The following is a 21,014-nucleotide window of genomic DNA, read 5'->3' on the forward strand; positions in this document are numbered from 1 at the left end:
GATTATTATATTAGGCTTTCAGAAGCCCACTGACTAGTTAAATTAGGTCAAACATCTAGGGACCAAAGGTTGGAAATATTAACCCCACTGATTCCATAAAAATTAATAATTCATTACTGAGTAATGCTGATGATTAAATCTTTTCACTGAGGCACCTTTGAGAACATCCCTGAAAGGTATGACACTGCCAGCATCTATTGAATATTTCTCTAAAAAGGAAAACAGACCAAAAAAAGGGGGATCCTAAAAATCCTCCAGGCTTTAAGGTACTTGTCAATATCCCAAGACTTCAGTCAGAGACCCTGTTTCACCATGTAATCCAGAAGTCTTGGAGCTACTAAGATCCCAGAGGAAGTTGGTTTTTGACTACTTTCTTCTTCAAGAGGAGGAGGAGGGATGAGTGCAGAGAACTACCTAAAATTCACCAAACTCCACAGCTCTCTGGCTTATCTGAAATCAGACCCAAGAAAAAGCATCCCTTTTCTAACACCAGGCATCTTCCCCATCTTTTTCCTCAGTGGCTCTACTCCCTTCCGTCCCCATGAGTTTGACCTGTTTCTCCACTGGCTTCTCCCCTTCATTAACAATTACCTCTCAGGTGCAGACTTCTCAGCAGGTCATTCCTACATCTCACTCCCTGACACCTGCTTCTCTCTCAGCAGAGAACTCCCAGCTCTGCCTCCTCCTTGCCTCCCCTCCCCTCCTCAATTGCCTGTAGTGCTTCAGAGAAAGAGCTGGCAGGGAATAATCCCAGGACAGGCTGGGGGGGGGGGGGGAATAGGGGGAAAGAGGATATACGAACACTTTTGGCTGATCAGTATATAAAAGACTATGAAATACAAGATACAAGTAAGCCTTAGTTGACTGAACACAGAATAGAATGTCTGCTCATTTCAGTCCTTGGGCTGTCAGCACCAACATAGAATACACCCCCTTGTAAGTCAGCAACCAATCAGTTACGCAGAACTCCACAGTACTCAGAAACACATCCTCATGGTTACAGTAGTGAACTTGCCTAGATCCTCCCAATAAGATTTTCAGCTATCCATTGCTCTACAGCTCCACAAGTGCTAAGCAAAGAAGCTGCTTTAAGGCTATTTCACATCACCCCTACACTATTTTGCCACCTCACCTCAATCACCATAGGAGATTCATACTTACAAACCATGACCATGGCAGCTTGTTTTATCTTGCATTAAAATAGTCTTGACACTAAGCAATAATATTTTCCAGAAGATAAATCATACACTAGTACAGGGGTCGGTAACCTTTCAGAAGTGGTGTGCCGAGTCTTCATTTATTCACTCTAATTTAAGGTTTTGCATGCCAGTAATACATTTTAATGTTTTTAGAAGTCTATAATATATAACTAAACTATTGTTGTATGTAAAATAAAGAAGGTTTTGAAAGTGTTTAGGAAGCTTCATTTAAAATTAAATTAAAATGCAGATCGGTGGCCAGGACCGGGCAGTGTGAGTGCCACTGAAAAATCAGCTCACGTGCCGCCTTTCGCACGCGTGCCATAGGTTGCCTACCCCTGCATTAGCACTCCAAAACCTCAAAAAAAAAAACCCCAAAAAAAACAAAACAAAAAAAAACCCACAATCTAATGGAGTTGTCAATTCTTCAGTTTGCTAGCCAGTGCTATAAACCAGACTTAAAAAACAAATACAGAAAACCCAAACAAAAAATATTTACTGCTTGCTAGGAGTAAATGCCAGCAACCTCCACAGAATGTATGCTTTCTATTAAAGTAAACAAGTTTCCAGCTCTTCTGATAGTGAAGATTTGCTTCCAAAAGTTAAACCAAAAGGGTAAACCAATGCCATGGTTATCTTCCTATCTCTGCAGGCAGATTGCACCCATGCCTCCATTGCTGCTTATAGGTTTCCTAATGCCTCCAGCAAGCTTTGGTGGTCACCAAGGGAAACTCCTGTAAAATGGTGAGGCTTAAAGACACTAAAAGCCTAAGAACTGAGAATTTATTTAAAACATGACAAAAAAAAATAAAACTTAAAGCCACGGCCATTCAGTTCTGAAGGCTAAGACATCTACCCCTTTCCATCCCAAAAGTCATGCTGAAGAGGGGTCACAGCCAAAGTCAGCATTTTAAAACATGAAGTTGGGTCTCAGAGTCAGCGCTGCACACGGAGCTGTTGCAGAGGCCAAAGCAGGCATTGCTGTGTAATAACCACCTGCTTCTTCCCTTGTGTAACTAGCTACTTCCACTAAGTGAGTGAGGGGATGGTTCTAATTTCAAAGAGTTTCTGGTTCCACATGGCAAGGAGACTTTGGATCAATGCAATTTGTCTGCTGGCCTACCAGTTCCTTGGGCAAGTGGCTCTCCAGTAGTTTAAAAAAAAAAAAAAAAAGAGACCCGTAGAAGAGTTCTAATGGAATTTCTTCTAGGGTCTTCACAATAGGTCCTCATCAAGCATTGTTACATAGCATATTCACAGAAGTTAGATAAATATAAAAATGCTCTTTCTGGAAGGTTGCAGTGTAACCCTACTTTATTTATTGGAATTCATAACACAAGAACCCAAAAACAGATACACAAAGCAGGCTGCTCCCTAAAACAGAGAGGCTGAACTCACCACACTTAACTCTAGGCTGGCTGCACACTCATTCTGCTAGGCCCAGTTTGCATACTTCCCTAGAGGCCCATAGCCTGAAAGCAGGACCAGGGTAAAACTGTGGAAATATAAATTTTACAATTACAATTTTAATACATTTTCAATACAGCTTTTTCTAACACTCAAACGAGTACCTACTCTTGACTCCCAGACTTCTTCTACTCCCAACACTGCCCTGCACAACAGCTCCTCTCAAAGCACATGCCCTCCCCCCCACCACCACCACACACACACCCAGAGCTAAACCTGTTCAGATCGCCGAGCTGTTGCACCTCAGAGTTCAAGGAACCCTTGGGAATGAGTGATAAAGTGGCATGGGAGCTGGCTGAGTAGCTGCACAGCAGTTTGGAGAGAGGGGAAAACTGGGGCATGTAATTCTCTGCAAGTTATCGTTACACAGCACCAGGTGAACACACAGCATGTCGAACATTTTATACACCTTTGACTTCCAGTTTAAGAGTTAGATTAGTTTGAAGTTACCAGGCTTTATTCACCTTGGTTTTGCTACTATCAATATGTAGGGAATCCAGTTTTTAGTTTGTTCCTTCTCTTCTTGAGCATTAATTTTTGGCTACTTTCATAGCCTTCAGATTTCTGGTGCGAAGCTTTACAAGTTTTTTTGAATTGGAGGGGATATCACTCTAGGATATTCTAGCAAACAAAAAAAAACAGTTACACAAGTTTGCTAAGTAATGGTGAATTAATAACCACATCACTTACAAAACTCATAACTTAGATGTAAGACAGCAACAATAACCAAGACCTCGTCTGCAATTGACTGTTTTATCAATATAACTATTTTGGTTAATTAATTGTACCCCTAACCAAAATAGCTATACCAGTAAGACTTTCGATTATAGACCAGAACCCTACATGCCCATGTAACCACCACCAAATTATAAAGAAACAAGTTTCATCACAATAGAGCCACCTTGACTATGACTCATTAATCAGGGACGGCTCTAGGCACCAGCAAAGCAAGCAGGTGCTTGGGGCAGCCCATTTGCAGGGGTGGCAGCCCACAGGGATCCAGCCTGGGAGCTGAGCACCAACAGGGGGCCCTGGGAGCTGTAGTTCCTTGGTTAGCTCCCTGCCGATAGAGCCAACCCTGGAGCAGGGAAAGAACTATGTTTCCCAGCATCAGGGCCGGCTCTAGGTTTTTTGCCGCCCCAAGCAAAAAAAAAATTTTGGCTGCCCCCCCATTTCCCCTGCTGCCCCAGCCCTGGGTTCTCCCCCACCCTGACCCGCACCCCCCTGCCATCCCAGTCCTGGGCTCTCCCCCCACACACACCCCATGCTGCCCCAGCTCTGAACCCCCTTCCCCTCCCCACCAGTGCCTGCCCACCCACACACACCCTGCCGCCCAAGCCCTGGGCTCTGCCCCCTCCACCCACACCCCCTGCCCCCGCTCACCTGCACCCTCCTTCTGCCCCAGCCCTGGGTCACTGGTAACTTGCTCCCAGGGTGGGTCATTCAGAGGGAATTTTGGATGTGCACAGAACACAGACAGGATTGGTTCCCATATGGTTACAGAACTGCAGTAAAGTGGAACAATTCAGCTTGTGTGATTGGAGGATATCTGGATGCATATTATAAGACTGTCCTACATAAATGAGGAAAAGTTGAGGTGCCTTTATTATTCTTTTGTTCCACTCTTCGTTTCTATGGGGAATTTGCAAATGCAATATCACTGTGTTCCTTTTCAACAAATAAAACTAAAAAGGCAATGGCTGTTGAAAATAGCCATTCCAGTCCTAAAAACCACTGGGAAGCATTTCTTGCTCAATTTTATCTTACTTTTTCTGCAGCAAGTTACAGTGGATCAGTATATTTGATTTGGGAGAAATGAAGTAACAGCTGCCCAAATTGAGCTTGAGCACTCCTGAATTTTGAGGTGTTCAAATCTGGAAGGCAGGTGCTAGATTCTCTTTCTGGATATTAGCTAAATCTGGAAAGGAAAAGTCAATTTCTGCTTCCATGGCTCAGAAGTGGAAATCCTCCTATGTGCCTGGTGCTGTATCTAAAGCTGCCGAAGTCCCCTAGCATAGCCTCCCCTCCCTTACTTTTCAGTTTAAATTCTAGTGGGATCCACATACCTCCCTTGCTAGGCTTCAGATAGAGAGGGGCACTGTCCATTTAGTCCACCCAATTCCTTCTTTGAGGGCTGCAAGGTGAGGTCACACCAGTATCCCTAATCCAGTCTGGGGATGTCTTTTGAAGGGGATATCTGGGCCAAAGCCTTCTACTCCTTGGGCATACTTGTTCCCCATTCACAGTGCCACCCCACTCTAGCAGTGAGCTCTCCATTCACAGCAAGCTGCAGCATGAGATTTCAGCTACCATACTCCCTCCCCTTCCCTTTCCTGTTGATAGCGGCCAAGCGAATGCTGGGCAGGGGCGGCTCTAGGCACCAACAAAGCAAGCAGGTGCTTGAGGCAGCCCATTTGCAGGGGCGGCAGCCCACAGGGATCCAGCCTGGGAGCTGAGAACCATCAGGGGGCCCTGGGAGCTGTAGTTCCTTGGTTAGCTCCTTGCCTATAGAGCCAGCCCTGGAGCAGGGAAAGAACTACATTTCCCAGCCCTGGGAGCAAGTTACCAGTGACCCAGGGCTGGGGCGGAAGGAGAGTGGGAAAGAGCCCAGAGCTGGGGCAGCACGGGGCGGGGGGGGGGGGGGGGGGGGGAAGAAGAGCCCAGGGCTGGGGTGGGGACAGCCAAAAATTTCTTTGCTTGCGGCAGCAAAAAACCTAGAGCCAGCCCTGTCATTAATTTTAGTCTTTTCCCCTCCTCTGTATTATGTATTTTCTATTTTAAGAAATGAGAAGTCAAACTGTTAAATGGGAAGTTCTATCAATTGACAGAAATTTTTGGAAAAGTATTTGTAACTGTTTCCTGAGAAACATGTAGCTTAAAAGAAAAGAAACTTACAGACAAGAAAGTTATTTATGTGGACTTCAGTTTAGGCTGATCAGTGGCATTATATAGTTTTCATGTTTAAAGGTGCAGTGTTGTTTGAGATTTAGTGGTGAAAGTACACTACTTGATTTGGATCAGAGTTAAGGTTGTAGTAAGATATACATTTCTTTATACTTAAAGTTAACATTTCTGGGGACAGAAAAATTCTAAACATGACCATCACTATTCTCAAATAATGGTTCTCAAATAATGCAGTTTCTTAAACATTTTACAATTCATGTATTTGAACAGCCTCTTGCAAGAGCTAGTGTCAAGATCTACCTGGGCTTCAAATATTGTGGTGTAACATTTTGTTGAGCAGATTGGAAGTGGCTAGTGTTTCTTTGCATTACCACTTCAAAAAGAAGCCCTTTGAATATTTTCATCTCAATGAGTACTTGCTCAGGTTTAACCAAAGTTTTCTAAGGTATTCTGGTAGTCAGTGATTATACCCTCTTAGTTATAGGAAGGACAATGAAAAAAAAAAGGCACTGCAATTACATCCACAACTATCAAAAAATTCTTTCCTCTCTCCATTATAAGACAGCAAACACTTGCAGATGCACCACTGGAACCTCAGTCCTTCACTTCCCTGTAACACGTGCCTGTAACATTGAGTTAAATGAAGATCTCCATTAGCTCAAATCTACAGAAGTGCTCATTCTCTCTCAGCTAAAACAGGACACTAGATAGACACTGAGTAAATGGCCCTGCTTCCAGTGAAGTCACTGGCACAAGGGAGGCGGGGAGGAAGGGGGAGCACCAAAGACCCTACCATCAGGAGCATGTTGTCCACAAAACCATCCACAACAAAAATGGATAGGTTTTGCTAAATTATCTGCTTTATGCAGAAGTTAGAGTCCATGAGTTAGAGGAAATTAGCTACACTGGAAGTTCGGTGTTACATGTCACAAGTTTTTTGAGCTGGAGGGTGACAGGGCAATGTTAGACCAAAGTCAAATGAGACCTTTTAAAATGATCTGTAACATAAAATATGCTTCAATTCTCTTCAAACTCTGTAGACACAATCCTTTCCTTTCAAAGTAACTCAAGCTTGGTCAGAACCTTCCATCCAAGGCGCTCAAAATAGCCAGGAAGGAGGACAGAACTAGCCTTTCACTTACAAATAGGGAAATTGAGGCACGGAGTCTTAAGCAATTTGCTCAAAAGCATTCAGAAAGTCTTATCACGCTCCTCATAACATTGCTTTATCTTTGGTAGCATCTCATCCATTTGATATAAGACTCAATACAACTAAGCAGATACAGAATTATATAAAAATGTTGTAGAAACAAAAGCAAGGAAATTCAGTTAGCAAATCCTTAAAGCAAATTCTCTTATATGTTAAAAAGGAAGATATGTAGAAGTTTTAGTAAGTGACAGAAAAATCAGATGTCATCTTATTTCAGTCATCTTATTCAGAGCCAATCCACAATGAAAGAGCCCAATTTGACAAGAATATTGAATCTTATTTACTTCTATTAAAGATAATTTGCTTATAATCAGTAGCCTTTCGTAAATCTCAAACTATACCAAGACTTGCAAGAACAATAAAATCTTCAAATATGACCAAATCCACCAGACAGTTTAATTGAATATGTTCATGGTACAGATAAAAGCTATTTCCTTCTGTTTCAAGAATCTACATACCAGGTTTCAACCCACAATTATTTTTTAATGAAGTTAACAACTCATGACAGTAGGAATTTGCAATGAAAGTGCTGACACAACCTTACAAGAAAAGTTATTTTGTTTAGCAAAATGGGCAGGTTTTTTTTTGTTTGTTGTTAAGGTTCCTAGAGGAAACAGTGCTTCTCATATCTTAATTACCAATTTTTCCCCTACTGGGCATTTGGGCCTTCAGCTAGCCACAGCTACATGATTGGTGAAAAAACATTATTTATGACACGGGCTATATGGAAGCTCAAAGGCCGTTTTTAAATTGCCATTAAGGTAGGAAGTGGTTTAACAGTAAGCAGAGATTTGATTAAAAACAGTGGCACCATTTCCAGTTGCTTACCCTACAAGAGCAGGATGGAAACCGATTACCCTCTCACCATATTAAATCAAACATGACCAGTTCCAAAAAGTAGGTTATTGTACTTTTCAGCAATATGGCTATCACTAATAAACCCTGAAATCTCTCTTAAGACATTAGATTTAGTCTACAGATAGAAGGTGACTTTAGTTACATTGAGAAATATTCCATACTATGTAAGCCTATGAAAGTCTGTGCTAAAGAAGACTGGTATGTCTTTCTTCTTAAAAATCCCACTCAGATGCCTCAATATATTGTACTTTTCCTGGTTTAGCTGGCAAAGGACTATTAGAACAAAACATATCCCTTCAGGCTCCTATCCTGTAGATAGCTTTGTGTGTACTTAAAACTAGTCACCTGTGGAAAGTTTATTTTAATAAGTGGTAGTATTCGTGTTCATGAAGTGATTAAACTTTAAGAGCTTCAGTGATTAAATGCTGCTGACTGAACAGGAGTGGCAGTCAGACACTGGAACTTTATTATTTTCCCCTGGATACTAAGATTAAGGTATACAAAAGCAACCCTACATAACTAAGTTCATTTGAAGATGTTATGTAATATTGCATTGATCCTGCAACTCTAAAATTATATCCATATTTACTCATTTGCACAGAATTTTCATGCAAAATAAACATTTTAAAAACATTCATTATATCTACTTTAGTCATTTAGGGAAAATGTCATAGCAGTCCGCCACTTCAGACAACCCCCCCCCCCCCCAATATATTGCTGTATTTGAGAGGCTATAAATAAAAGGCTATTTTGCGGATAGGAAATATTTCTTGTGGCATTTAGAAAAAAGTCACTGTGCCTAAACTAAATGTAATGATAATTTAATGGAAGTTGAGGATACTCAGCACATCCACGAAAGCACTCTGCACCTTACTGGATCACGTTCCAGTAGAACTCTACCTTTCTCACTAAGGGCTTGGCTACACTTACAAATTTGCAGCGCTGCAGCAGGGTGTGAAAACACACCCTCTCCAGCGCTGCAAATTGCGGCGCTGCAAAGCGCCAGTGTGATCAAAGCCCCAGCGCTGGGAGCGCGGCTCCCAGCGCTGTCCGTTATTCCCCACAGGGAGGTGGAGTACGGACAGCGCTGGGAGAGCTCTCTCCCAGCGCTAGCGCTTTGACTACACTTAGCGCTTCAAAGCGCTGCCGCGGCAGCGCTTTGAAGCGCTAAGTGTAGCCAGACACTCAGAAGTAGTGATTCTTATGCTACAAGAAACTGACCTGTCACTTTACTGTGGTAATTGAATACTATCTACACAAGAATGTCTCATCTTTGCAATTATGGGCACTTGAAACATTTGTATCAATAAATAGATAAACTATACCTAGTTAACATTTTTGAACACTCTAGACTCTTTCTAAACTGCTTTTTTGAGAAGTAAACACTCTTTCCCCCTCCAAGCCCTATGGGCTTGTCTACACTGGCAATGTACAGTGCTGCAACTTTCTCGCTCAGGGGGGTGAAAAATCGCCCCCCTGAGCGCAGCAAGTTTCAGCACTGTAAAGAACCAGTGTAGACAGTGCACCAGCACTGGTAGCTATGCCGCTCGTGAAGGTGTTTTTTTCCCCCAGCGCTCTGCCGCAACCACACAAGCCACATTTAAGCGGTGCTACGGCAGCACTTTAGCGTTGCCAGTGTAGACTAGCCCTAATTTTCAGCCATTCTACAACTGCACCAATGGAGGACAACCAGTACTTAAATAAGAAATATACTACAGACTCCCATTGCAACAGCAGATAAGGATTAGATTAACACCTTTCTCAGGCCTTTTCTACAGCAGAAAGGATCTCTGGGTATAATTTACCAGCAGACCCAGCTACTGGGAATGTATCAGCAAAACAACTCTTTTTCTGGTATAGCTTATTTCAAGTTCTGTTGGTATACTGGCAAGAGGCCTGCATCCATACTAGCACTTTCAGCAGCACAGCTATGTCACAGTTAAAAGTGTGATTCCCCTCCAATACACTCCACATTTAAAAGTTTTGCTGGCATAGCTATGTAAATAGACCAGGCCTCAGCCTTCTCCATTTTAGTGCAGTTCAAGTGGAGGAATGGGGAATAAAAGGGGAAAGAATATGAGTAAAACAGAAGCCTGGTAAAACTTGAGTGAAGGGACAAGTTTTTTCTCCTTGGCAACGCTTAGTTTCAGACTGTGGAAACTAAATAGCCTCAGAAACAAAGCTGAATGTACATGATTTACAACCCTGATTAAAAATGTCATCTGTCACAGTAATCACCAATTGGTGAGCAATGTTAAAAGCACCACTAATTACAAGAGCAACGCAAAGCAAATCTACAGGAATTTTTGAGGTAACTGAATTGTAGCCTAAACCTCAAGGAGTAACAATTGCAATGTTGGACTTGGCCTTTAGTTTCTGCAGGTTTATTGTGTTTTTTTTTTAAATGTCTATATATCTATATATACACACACATAGATATAGATATAGATAAAAATAAAACCACAAGAATGAGTATTCTTGAACTGATTAACTAGCAATAAATAGCATCTGGATCAGAAAGGAGTAGAGCTTTCCATTATACATATTGTTACCATTGGTCATCTTTTCACCTTGCAAGATTCATGATGATCTGATTCACACAGATTGGAGGAAAACTAAGTCAGCCACATTTTGATGGCAATTAACTGTTACATGCACAAGCACAACACACACTGCCTGTATGTTTGGGGGAGGGGTATTAAACCTTAAACCGAAGGGGAAGGTTTGCACCAATGAAATTAAGCCATAATCACAACAGCGGTAAGAGAATAGTGTATAGGAAAGTAGAGTGATGGGGAGGGTGAAAAGAGATGGGGAAAAATTAAAGCGATGCAGAGGGGGCAAAAGGAAATGAAGGCTTTCAAAAAGGAAATCAGCCCAAGCCGCAGATGGGGAGATTTAATCCCTCCTCCCCCAGAAAACCACCGGAAAGATGCAGACTAATCTGAACGGATAGAGCAAGACACGGGGTGCACCGTTACAGCAGGCGAGAGCAGAGATGAGGAAAGGCCAATGGTTAATTACAGTTCGCGGCTCACCACCGATGCTTAGGGGCTCATCCCCACCCCCACGGCCCCGCAGAAGGGCTGGGGCAGCTGCCACTGCACCCCCACCAGGAGCCGCCGCCCCCCGCGCGTGGGGAGAGCGGGGCAGCCACGGAGGGACGCCCCCCGCCCCCCGCGCGTGGGGAGAGCGGGGCAGCCAGCCCCAGCCGGCGCCTCGGAAATAAAGTTTGCAGCCGCTGCAGTGCCGGGCGCGCCCGCCGCAGTGAGAGAAGCCTGCGGAGAGCAAACGCCGGTAGGCCCCGCAGCCGGCGCATCCCCCCTGCCCGCCCCCTCCCCAGGGCGGGCCGGCCCCCCACCCCGGCCCCCAGCCCCACTGACCGATAACCTCCTGCAGCTCGTAGGCGTCCCTGCAGATGGGCCAGGCGGCGGGAGCGGCCGGCGGCGGGGGCTGCTGGAGGTGGACAGGCGAGTCGCTGGGCTCCGCCATGATGCTGCCGGAGCGCACAGACACCGCACGACCTTCTCCAAACTTCCCTTCCAGCGGCACCTTTAACCCCCGCCCGCTCGCTCGCTCGCTCGCTGCTCACGCTGCCTCCCTGCGAGCCGCCCGCCGCACGGCGGGGGGAGGAGGGGGCAGGGCACCGGCGGCCAGGAGGCGGGGCGGGGAGCTGCGGCTGCACCAGGCAGCCCCGGGCATGGTCCCTAGCGCCTCGCGCCGCCGAGCTGCGGGGGGCCCGCTGGCAGCCCGCCGGGCGTGCACCTGCCCCGGGGGGAGGAGAGGGTCGGGCGGGGGTGGATCTCCGCCCCCTTGGATGTGTAACTCTCCACAGACAGCGCCCCCCTCTCCCCCCAGCGCTCTGTGGTGTCTGGCATCACTTGGCACAGCTTAAAGTTGGGGCGCCTGCCATGTGAGACAGACTCCTCGAGTCCGTCTTGTAGGGAAACCTACGGGTGAAGCCGGGCCTTAGAAATATACGTGTAGTTAAGGCTTATTGTTTAAAAAGTGCTGCTAACTTTTAGGAGGCATCCTGGCTTTCTCCAAGCCTTGCTCTGCTCATTGCAGCTTTTTGTACAGGCCTTCACTCACTCTGTGGCCATTTCCAGTCCTTTGAATTCTGTTTTAGTTCTGTCATCTGGTCATCTGTTTAGTCTCAGTCAGTGATGTGGTAAGTGATGAGAGGCCATGGCAAGTGTCATGGCTCATTTTCAATGTACAGCATAGGCCCCAATCCAGCAAGTGGATCCATTATAGGTCAGTGGTTTTCAACCTGTGGTCTCCAGACCCCTGGGGGATCTGCTGACTGTCTGGGGTGCGTAAAACGTTGTCGATACTATAGAACAGTGATTTTCAACCTGGGGTCCACAGACGATACCTAAGATTTCCAAAGGGGTCCATACCACCATTTGAAAATACGTAGTGGCCTGCAAATGAAAAAAGGTTGAAAACCACTGTTATAGAGGAATCTTGTTTGTTGGGAGTCCCATTGAAGTCAGTGGGCTCCATAGGGGTTGCAAGGAGATAGAAAGCCTACACATATGCTTAACATTAAGTATGTGAGTAGTCCCATTGATGTCAGGTGGATTATTCATGTTCTTAAATTTAAGAACATGCATTTATCTTTGCAGAGCTGGGGCCTTTGTAACTTAACAAACAGAGGGCCAAATTCACTGCTGGTGTAAGTTCCATTTAAGTGAATGGAACTGTGCCATGTTACACTAGTATGTGAACTCAGTCTATATTATCAATGAACAGGTTTCTGTGCAATGCAGAGAGATAATTCCTTGCTTGAACAGAATTTAGATTAGTACTGAAGAGATTTTAAATGATTTTGTTGCTCTATAAAAGTTAGTAGTATAAGGCTTTTCCACTTTGTTTTTTATTATACAAGAACAGAGATGACTGCAGAAAAGCAAAGTCACTGTGTGAGTTATGGAACTCTGCTGCTTGTGATGTCAGCAACATGGATTTTAATTCTTTTTTCTCTTTGTTGTACATTTCATAGCTCTAGTAAAAATGTTTACCTATTAAATAATTCCAGAAAATACAGGTCCAGTCCTGCCCTCATCCCCATTCTTGGCCCTAAATGACTTGTACATATCACATTATTTCAGATTGACAAAGCTCTGATGTTATTAAAAAAACAAAATATGCTTTCAAAGTTTTTTTTTTAATTTCAGTTATTGCAGCTATGACTGAAAGATTTTTGAAGGTTATTCAAACTAAAATTGGAAAATTTTATCTGAGTGGGGAGAGTTTCAGGGTCAATATGTCTATACTGATGAGAACTAAAGATAACAGAATATTAGTTCCTACTAGTACTATGAAATATAGAGTAGCAAATGTTAAATCAATAATGAAAGAAACAAAAGAAGAAAAAACAGAATTGGACCAAGTAATAAATGTGAACATTGCTGTGTAGCTTATATAAGGAAGCAGTTTAGTTAGCAGAGATCACTTTGGAAAAGCATAGCAATTTGCTTGATTATTAAGTTATTTCTTTGTCACAAAAGTTCTGTTGGGAAATCTGAATGCTGAATGAAAGAGGAACCCCTAATTCTGGCATCTAGCACAAATTATACCTACACTTCATAAATAGCGAATCATGTTTGTGCATTGAAGGTTTTTTCTCTCATCCTTCTACATGCCAGTTAGGCTCAAGATGGATACCGTTTCTGCAGTACAGAAAGGAAGCACTATATTTTTGCATTGCACTGATGCTCAAATTTCCTTTCTTAATTGACTTTAAAGAAATGTAATTAAAATATTTTAATATATACATATTAGAAATTATCTCCAACAAAATTAAAGGTTAGCAAAAATTGGAAGAGGAAGTATAAAATTGTCATGCTAATACCACAATAATCAGGTTAATACCAAGACAACACAACTTGTTGTTGGTAAAGAAGACCTTTTCGCCAGCAATAATCTGGAAAAAAAATAAGACCACAACATTATAGAGCAGTCAATCAGCACAGAAAAAATTAGTTACTTGCCACTCAGTGGAGAACAGCCAACTCCTCCATCTGTATTCAGATTTAAAAAAAAAACCCAGAAACATTATGAATTCTTGTGCTGCTGCTGGTGGTACAGTATCACTGTTTCTGCTGAAACAATGCTCAGTTTTACATCAGATGATGTTATAAGACACTTTCTTCCAAGGTGCATGACCTATCTCTAGGAACCTAGAGCTCATAAGGTCCCTGCCATTTTATGAGATTAACAGCTTTCATGGGGAAAATCTTTCAGAGCAGGGACCTTACGCACTATAGAACTTCTCAAATGTGTGCCATGCATACTGGGGTATAACTCAAGGGGGAGCTCCAAACCAGGCCAAATATGAAAGAGAGCAGCAGCGAGGCCTTCAAACTGTTGGGCTGTGCCACTTGACCAGCTGCCCTTGTTAAAGCGGTCTCCCCCCAAGGATGCATAGGAGAGGGGCCACGCAGCATTGAAGATTTTGCTAATTGGCTAAAGGGTGAAAGGAGACACTTCTCCCAGAAGATCCATCAGACATTTAAAGAAGAAGAGGCCCTGCCCACATATCTGCAAAGGTGGGAGGTGCCAGGAAGGGATCCAAGAAACTCATTTGGAACTACAGATTTATCTGATCTGAAGAAAGGATTAAGTTTGAGGTACAGGTGAAGGTTCAGGCTGGTTTTGTTTTTTTCTGAACTTATTTTGGCCTTTCCTCTTGATAATGATGAGAATAAATCCTTGTCAGTACTTGACATGCAATGATACAATCCTTCTAGACTACAAGGTGAAAAGAGTTAGGCCAACTCTGACCACTTTTGAAAATCCGACCCTACATGTTTGGTATTGTTGCCTGTTGATTAATCAACTTTGTTCTAAGAATTTTTGTTCTAAGACCTATTTTACAGGTGACAAAGGTCATAGATGGGAAGAAATAATAGCACTTAGTTATAGTTTTGTAAGGACTCATAGAATATGGCTGTTACTTCTGATCCATTAGTTGTATAATTGAAAGTATAGAACTATTATTATCTGAATGCTGAACTTTATTATTGGAAACCTAAATAAGTTATGGTAAATCAGACTCTAAGACATATGTGGGAATTGTCCTACTGACTTCAGTGAGACTTCTCACTTAGATAAGAGCTTGCAGGACTGGGGCCATGCAGTTTAGCTGTAGTTACTAGTACTTACTAGTCTATATGTGTTTACACTTTACCAAGTTAGATGATTAAAGATAGAATCTTCTTGGCACCAACATTACATTACAAAAGGATATAGTACACTGACAGAGCCATTGATTCTGCAAGGAATATTGTGTGAGCAGTCCACTGTGCCTGTGCAGAGCCTCAGCAAAATCAATGGGGGAGTCCTTGGGCACAGGGGTCTTACTTGTAGGATAAAGCTCATTGCAGGTCCAGGGCCTTAGTGTGTGTGGTTTGCTATATCCAAGTGGGATTGGAATTTTCTACCTTGGCATTTAATGAATACATTTCTTTAGCTCAAACAATAGGCTTTTGTGTTCTTGGTACAGGAGATTCCAGGTTCAATTACTGTTGATGACTATAGTATGTGTGCACAATCCTGCCATTTGCTATACAAACATTCAAATTAGTCTTTAATTCTTTCCCTTCTCCACAGTGCTCCATATTCCTATGGACTTTTGTGATACAAACTATTCTTTGTGCTATTTCCAGTGGGGTGAATCACAACCACAGTACATGATTTTTAAAAAAAAACTAGTGACTTTAGTTCTTGTGAATGATGTCTAACAATCCTAGATACCAAGGCCAACATTTTTAAAAATAAGGTCTCATTTTGGGTGACTTACTTTTTGAATACCCAGCTTGAGTCATCTAGGGTTTAATTTTCAGAGGCGCTGAGCACCTGCAACTCCCATGTTCAACAGCTCTGTAAATGAGGCAATAGGGCCCAGATCCTCAAACGTAGTTAGGTTACTAAATATGTTTGAGGAACTGGGCCCAGATGTCTCAAATTGGGCACCTAGAATAAGAGAGAACTTTTGAACAACTTTAGGCCTGTATCCCTCCAGTTATCCATAGAGCAGGTACAACACAGGAATCAATGGAGCAAGCTCCAAACACCAGTGGTAGCGTTTCCCAATCTTGTTCAGAAGGAAGCCTTAGTAGGATAACTGAGGGCTTGTCTACACTTGAAATGCTACAGAGAAAGAATTGTGCCCAGGCCTGGAAAGTGTCCAATCTGAGATTAAAAACTTACTGAAGCATCCCTAAGGGTGAGATTATCTGTATTCAGTTTGATTAGACATAGATTTGTGTATTTTATTTTATTTTGCTTGGTGACTTACTTTGTTCTGTCTGTTACTACTTGGAACCACTTAAATCCTACTTTCTGTATTTAATAAAATAACTTTTTACTTATTAATTAACTCAGAGTATGTGTTAATACCTGGGTAGGCAAACAGCTGTGCATATCTCTCTATCGGTGTTACAGAGGGCGAACAATTTGAGTTTACCCTGTATAAGCTTTATACAGGGTAAAACGGATTTATTTGGGTTTAGACCCCATTGGGAGTTGGGCATCTGAGTGTTAAAGACAAGAACACTTCTGTTAGCTGCTTTCAGGTAAGCCTACAGCAGTTAGAGGACATGATTCAGACCTGGGTCTGGGTTTGCAGCAGGTTAGTGAGTCTGGCTTAAACCAGGCAGGGCACTGACATCCTAAGCTGACGGGGCAGGAAAGCGGGGGCAGAAGTAGTCTTGGCACAGCAGGTGGCAGCTCCCAAGGGGGGTTTTGCGATCCAACCCGTCACATCCTGTGTTTACAATTCATGTAAATGCTCGGATATTCTTTTGATCTCTGAATTAACAGACTACAGCATAGACAGGGACTGTTGATTACATTGTTGACCACTACCCATATACTGTATATGTAAATACACAAAAAAACAAACATTGTCTCCCCATATGTCTTTAAGGATTGAATCTGAGTCATTCATCCTGCAGGATGTTTAACCCTGTCTGGCCATGCATCACAAGCACCTAACCCTAGGAGAAGATTCATGGCTGTGAATGTCAAGCAGAGATGGACACCTCCTTCGTGCCCAGAGTTGGGCACCTAAATCTCTTTAAGGGGTTGGTTTTAAGCCCCATCTCATCAACATTTCCTATTGGCTAGCTTAGATGGCTCCCCACTCAGTGTGCTGGCTTTTGTGAATCCCTGTTTTTGGTACATAACTCACCCTATGCATTGTATAGGGAGCATGGGCACCTCATAGACTCATAGACTTTAAGGTCAGAAGGGACCATTATGATCATCTAGTCTGTCCTCAGCAGGACATGTAAAAGCTTGTGAATCTTACCCTCTGTGTCTCAGTTCCTCAGGGTACCTCACAGAGGAGCTGTGAGGATAAATACATTAATGATTGTGATGTGCTTAAATATGATGGTAATGGGGGCCTGTAGTGGGGTGGATTGCCCCACTCCCTGTGAGAATGGGCTGTGGCAGGCCAGGGTGCCTGTGCAGACAAGGCTTATTGTGAGCCAATCAGAGAGGGGCTTATTGTGAGCCAATCAGGGCCCAGTTTAGAGCCAGCCAATCAGGGCCAGGCTCAGAGGTATATAAAGGCTGCCCAGAGCAGGAACAGTCAGTCTGTCCCAGGCCTTTGACAGGGGAAGGTCAGTCTCCAAGGGAGGAGACTAGCACCGCGGACAGCGCAGTGCTGGCCAGGCTCAGGGAGGCTAAGGAGCTTGAACCCGTAGCCTGCCAGGCTGCAGGCCCCTGAAGGGAAGGGCCTAGCGGGTGCAAGGGGCCGTAGGGGAAGCGGCCCAGGGAAACAGACAGCGGAAGGGGAGAGAAGGACAGCGAGGCTGATGCCAGAGGGTCTCTGGGCCGGGACCCAGAGTAGAGGGCGGGCCTGGGTCCCCCCCTTTGCAGTGCACCCAGCCATTGACTGTAGGGAGCGGTCAGGACCCCACTGACCAGCGGCAGTGATAGCCGCTGCTAGGGCCCCGGGCTGGGACACAGTGGAGTGGGTGGGCCTGTGTCCCCCCTGCCACCCCACTCACGGGTGGCAGCCTCCCCCTCAAACCAGCGCTCCGGCATAGAAGCCTACACTTACCTGTGGCTTGCTCAGCTCCTGCTCCAAGGACCTGAGCCCTGGACTAATGCTGTCTGCTCAGCCCCTGCCTGAGGGTCTGAGCTAGAACTGCTGGTTGTTGCCCTGCCCTGACTGAGGGCTTGGAGCTTAAACCTCTGACTCTGGTTACTCAGCTCCTGCTGTAAGGATCTGGGCTAGAACTGCTGTTTGTTGCCCCGCCCTGACTGAGGGCCTGGGCTTTCTGACTGTGTTATTGCTCAGCTCCTGCTGTAAGGACCTGAGCCCCTTGAACTGTTATTTGCTGCCCCGCCCTGACGGAGGGCGTGGGCCTTATTGACTGCTTGCCTTTTGTTCAGCCCGCCTGAGGGGCGGAACCCTTGGACCTTCGGAGACTGATAACGAACTTAGGCCGTGTAGTGAGTCGGCCTGGCTCCCAGCCGCACCTGAGAGGGCCGAGCCCCCGCACCGGACTGTTACAGGGCCAAACAATATCCCTGTGATAGAAAGATTAGACAGTTGTGAGTGGAAGTCCCCATTAGGTCCCAAAGAGCTTTGGCATTGCTTTTCAGGCACTATAAACAAATTGGACAGTGTTTTCCTTTAAACATAGTTATTTTTATTATTAAATAAGCATTAATTTCACCACCACCCCTTACAGAAACATATGGGCATACATCAGCAATGACCACTAAATGAAGAGCTATACAGCAGTAGAGTTGTTCGCATATTTACGTAATGAGTAGTGAGCTTCATACATGTGTGAATAGTGTATGGATCATCTGCATGTCATAAATTGGCTCCTTTGCAGTTTCTCCAGTGGAGACAGGTATCAGACAGTAAATGAATGGATGACACTTATTAGTATTATTTTATCTACGTTATCCTGGGAATGTCAGGGTTAAAGAAAATAATGGGAATGTAGCAGGGTGGACCCTGCTCCTGCCCAGAGGGGCTTGAAAAGCTGCCTGCCAGGGCTTGAGAGGGGTGGATCTGGAAGCTGGGCTGAGTAAGGAAGTGGCCACAGCTGGGGCCACGCCCCAAACTGAAGCCCTGGGGCTTATAAGAAGGCAGGGAAGCCAGAGCCCAGACAGTCTCTCTCTGCCTTCAGAGAGGGATGGGCCTGGCTGCTTATGAGCAGAGCTAAAGTACCTGGGTGAAGCAGGGCTGGGAACAGGCTAGGGAGCTGGGGAGCTCAAGCCAGAAGAACCCCAGGCTGCAGCCTAGCGGTAGGCCACAGGTACTGGGGGTTGCAAGGGGCGACCCAGGGGTAGGAAGAGCACCAGGTCCAAACCCCTTTGCCTGTGATGAGAAGGCGGATACTGCAGTCTGTCCCTGGAGCTGGGGCTAGAGCATGACTGGGCAGTAGCCATTCTGAGGCGAAGCAGTGTTGCCTGATTTGGGGAGGGTTAGTAGGGACAGTGGAATTTATCCACTTAATTTAGTTGTATTTAATAATTAATTTTCTAATTAATTAATAATGTTAGTAATAAGTGATAAGTATTAATAATATGGGTATGGCTCGCCAATATGTGTGATCAGAAGATAAAAGTTCGTCTTGAATCAGGCTTCACAGAATTTATACAAGGAGATTGGGTTATGTGACAGAAAAACTATACTGAGACAGAATTAGTCAAACAAGACCTTTTATTTAAAACCAATAAAACAAGAAGTAAATGTAAAATGTTAAAAGCAGTTTGATTACAAAGTTACAAAATATCACAGTTCTTTAAGAGATATGATATGATATATGATATCTAATGCACTTTGCAGCAAATAGTACTAGAGTGAATTTCACACCTCTGCTAGAGGAAGTATAGTTATAAAGAAACTGGTTATGAATTAAACCCTTCTTAGCATAGATGCTTTAGAGGTGAAGTAGAAATTAAGAATTATTTCATACTTACAGCTGTGAAAGGACAGAACACTACGACTTATCATTAGTTGACAGCTTTCGTAGGTGTAGGCAGGGTGAGGCGATGGAGAATAGAAGGATGGGTGTATCGCCTGCCCTAATGGTGGATTATCACACCTTTTATAGGGAGAAATCCTTCCTCTTACGCCCAAATTTGGCTTTCCCCATGGAAAGGTGAGGGTACCTGTTTTCATAGGCTGACCTTTGTATACGTATTAATGACAACTATCTACGTATCTTGTGGTGTACTTGTTAGGTCCTTTTGCACCTAACTAGGTGAAAGGTTAGCAGATATTCAGAAAGTCCCTAGACAATTTGCGTAGGTTTGTTTCCTATTATCACTTTTCTGAGTAAGGGTCTTAAAGGTTGCTTTCAGCATCACAGAGGAAATAGGCCAGGATGTCTGGTTTAGAAGCTTCTAGGTATCTTGCGTTTACAGCTATTGCAAATTCTATTAATCTATGCAGCCTACACACTTTTATCAAAAAGACATTTTATACAGACCAACAGATTAATCCTCAGGGCTACACGCCCCCCTTTGACGGGGTGGTTTACATAAAGAAACCCCGTCACCTAGGACTTAACATCTGTGGGGCCCTTTTTAGTTTCATACCTGGGCAAATTTTGGTAGGTATCAGGAATGGGCACCATGTATATATATTCATCTTTATCCCCAGATGGTGCTCGTCTGTGCATTTGTTTAGGTGATTGTTTGGGTGTCTGTCTAGGTCTCTGCCTAGTTTTTGGCTTGGGTTTGTTGCGTTTATACAGCATATAACCTAACATAAGGAAATTAATCACAATCCCAATTCCTTGGATAATTATCCATACTTCTAATCCGAATTTTTCTTTAGAAGTTGTTGCAGGCTCATTCCCTTCATTCATTAATTGGGTAATAACTTGTTGGGCTTCATCCATATTGTTAGTAATTTGAATGAGGTGAGTCTCTTTACGAGTCATTAAGGATTTCAGTTGCAACCCTAATGGTGGAATATAAGCCAGAAAAGTAGATGTACTTTGAATAGTTAAATTCTGGTAATCAGGGTTAGACTGAATAATGGTAATGTTCTCAAAAATAGGAATAGGGGAAATAACTTGATTTCCTATTACCGTGGGTTGCTTTGGGGTAAAACAGAAATTTGGCTCTGTGACAGGACACTCCAAGGGACCATACTGGTACCTCTTTTGGTTGGTAACCACGCAAAATTGGTTCCTTCCAGCATAGGTCACCCTCTCCATCGGAGTCTTCCATGTGGTCAGCCTCACCAGGCATGACGATGATGAATTCTGTGCTTTCTCTCCCTGTAGTCCACACAAAACAGTGTCTGTTTCAAACACATTATACCTACAGATATACTGGGGTCCCTTTTCAGAACAACAGGCCATCTGTGGTACCTTCCAAGT

General features: G+C 43.9%; 1 protein-coding gene across 2 annotated transcripts in view; it reads right to left on the reverse strand.

The window, feature by feature from the left end:
• STK39 (serine/threonine kinase 39) overlaps positions 1-11,203 on the reverse strand; it is a 166,284-nt gene extending 155,081 nt beyond the window's left edge. The window contains exon 1 of one of the 2 annotated variants that reach the window (XM_044978288.1): positions 11,022-11,203. In XM_044978288.1, coding sequence (XP_044834223.1) covers positions 11,022-11,130 — 109 coding nt within the window. In that variant the 5' untranslated portion in view covers positions 11,131-11,203. Of the gene's footprint in view, positions 1-2,597; positions 2,681-11,021 lie in introns of those variants that run through there. The other variant, XM_044978289.1, reaches the window with a different exon arrangement.
• Between the last annotated feature and the right edge of the window lie 9,811 nt (positions 11,204-21,014).

This window comes from Mauremys mutica, chromosome 10 (assembly GCF_020497125.1).
Source record: "Mauremys mutica isolate MM-2020 ecotype Southern chromosome 10, ASM2049712v1, whole genome shotgun sequence".
NCBI classification, from domain to species: Eukaryota; Metazoa; Chordata; order Testudines; family Geoemydidae; genus Mauremys; species Mauremys mutica.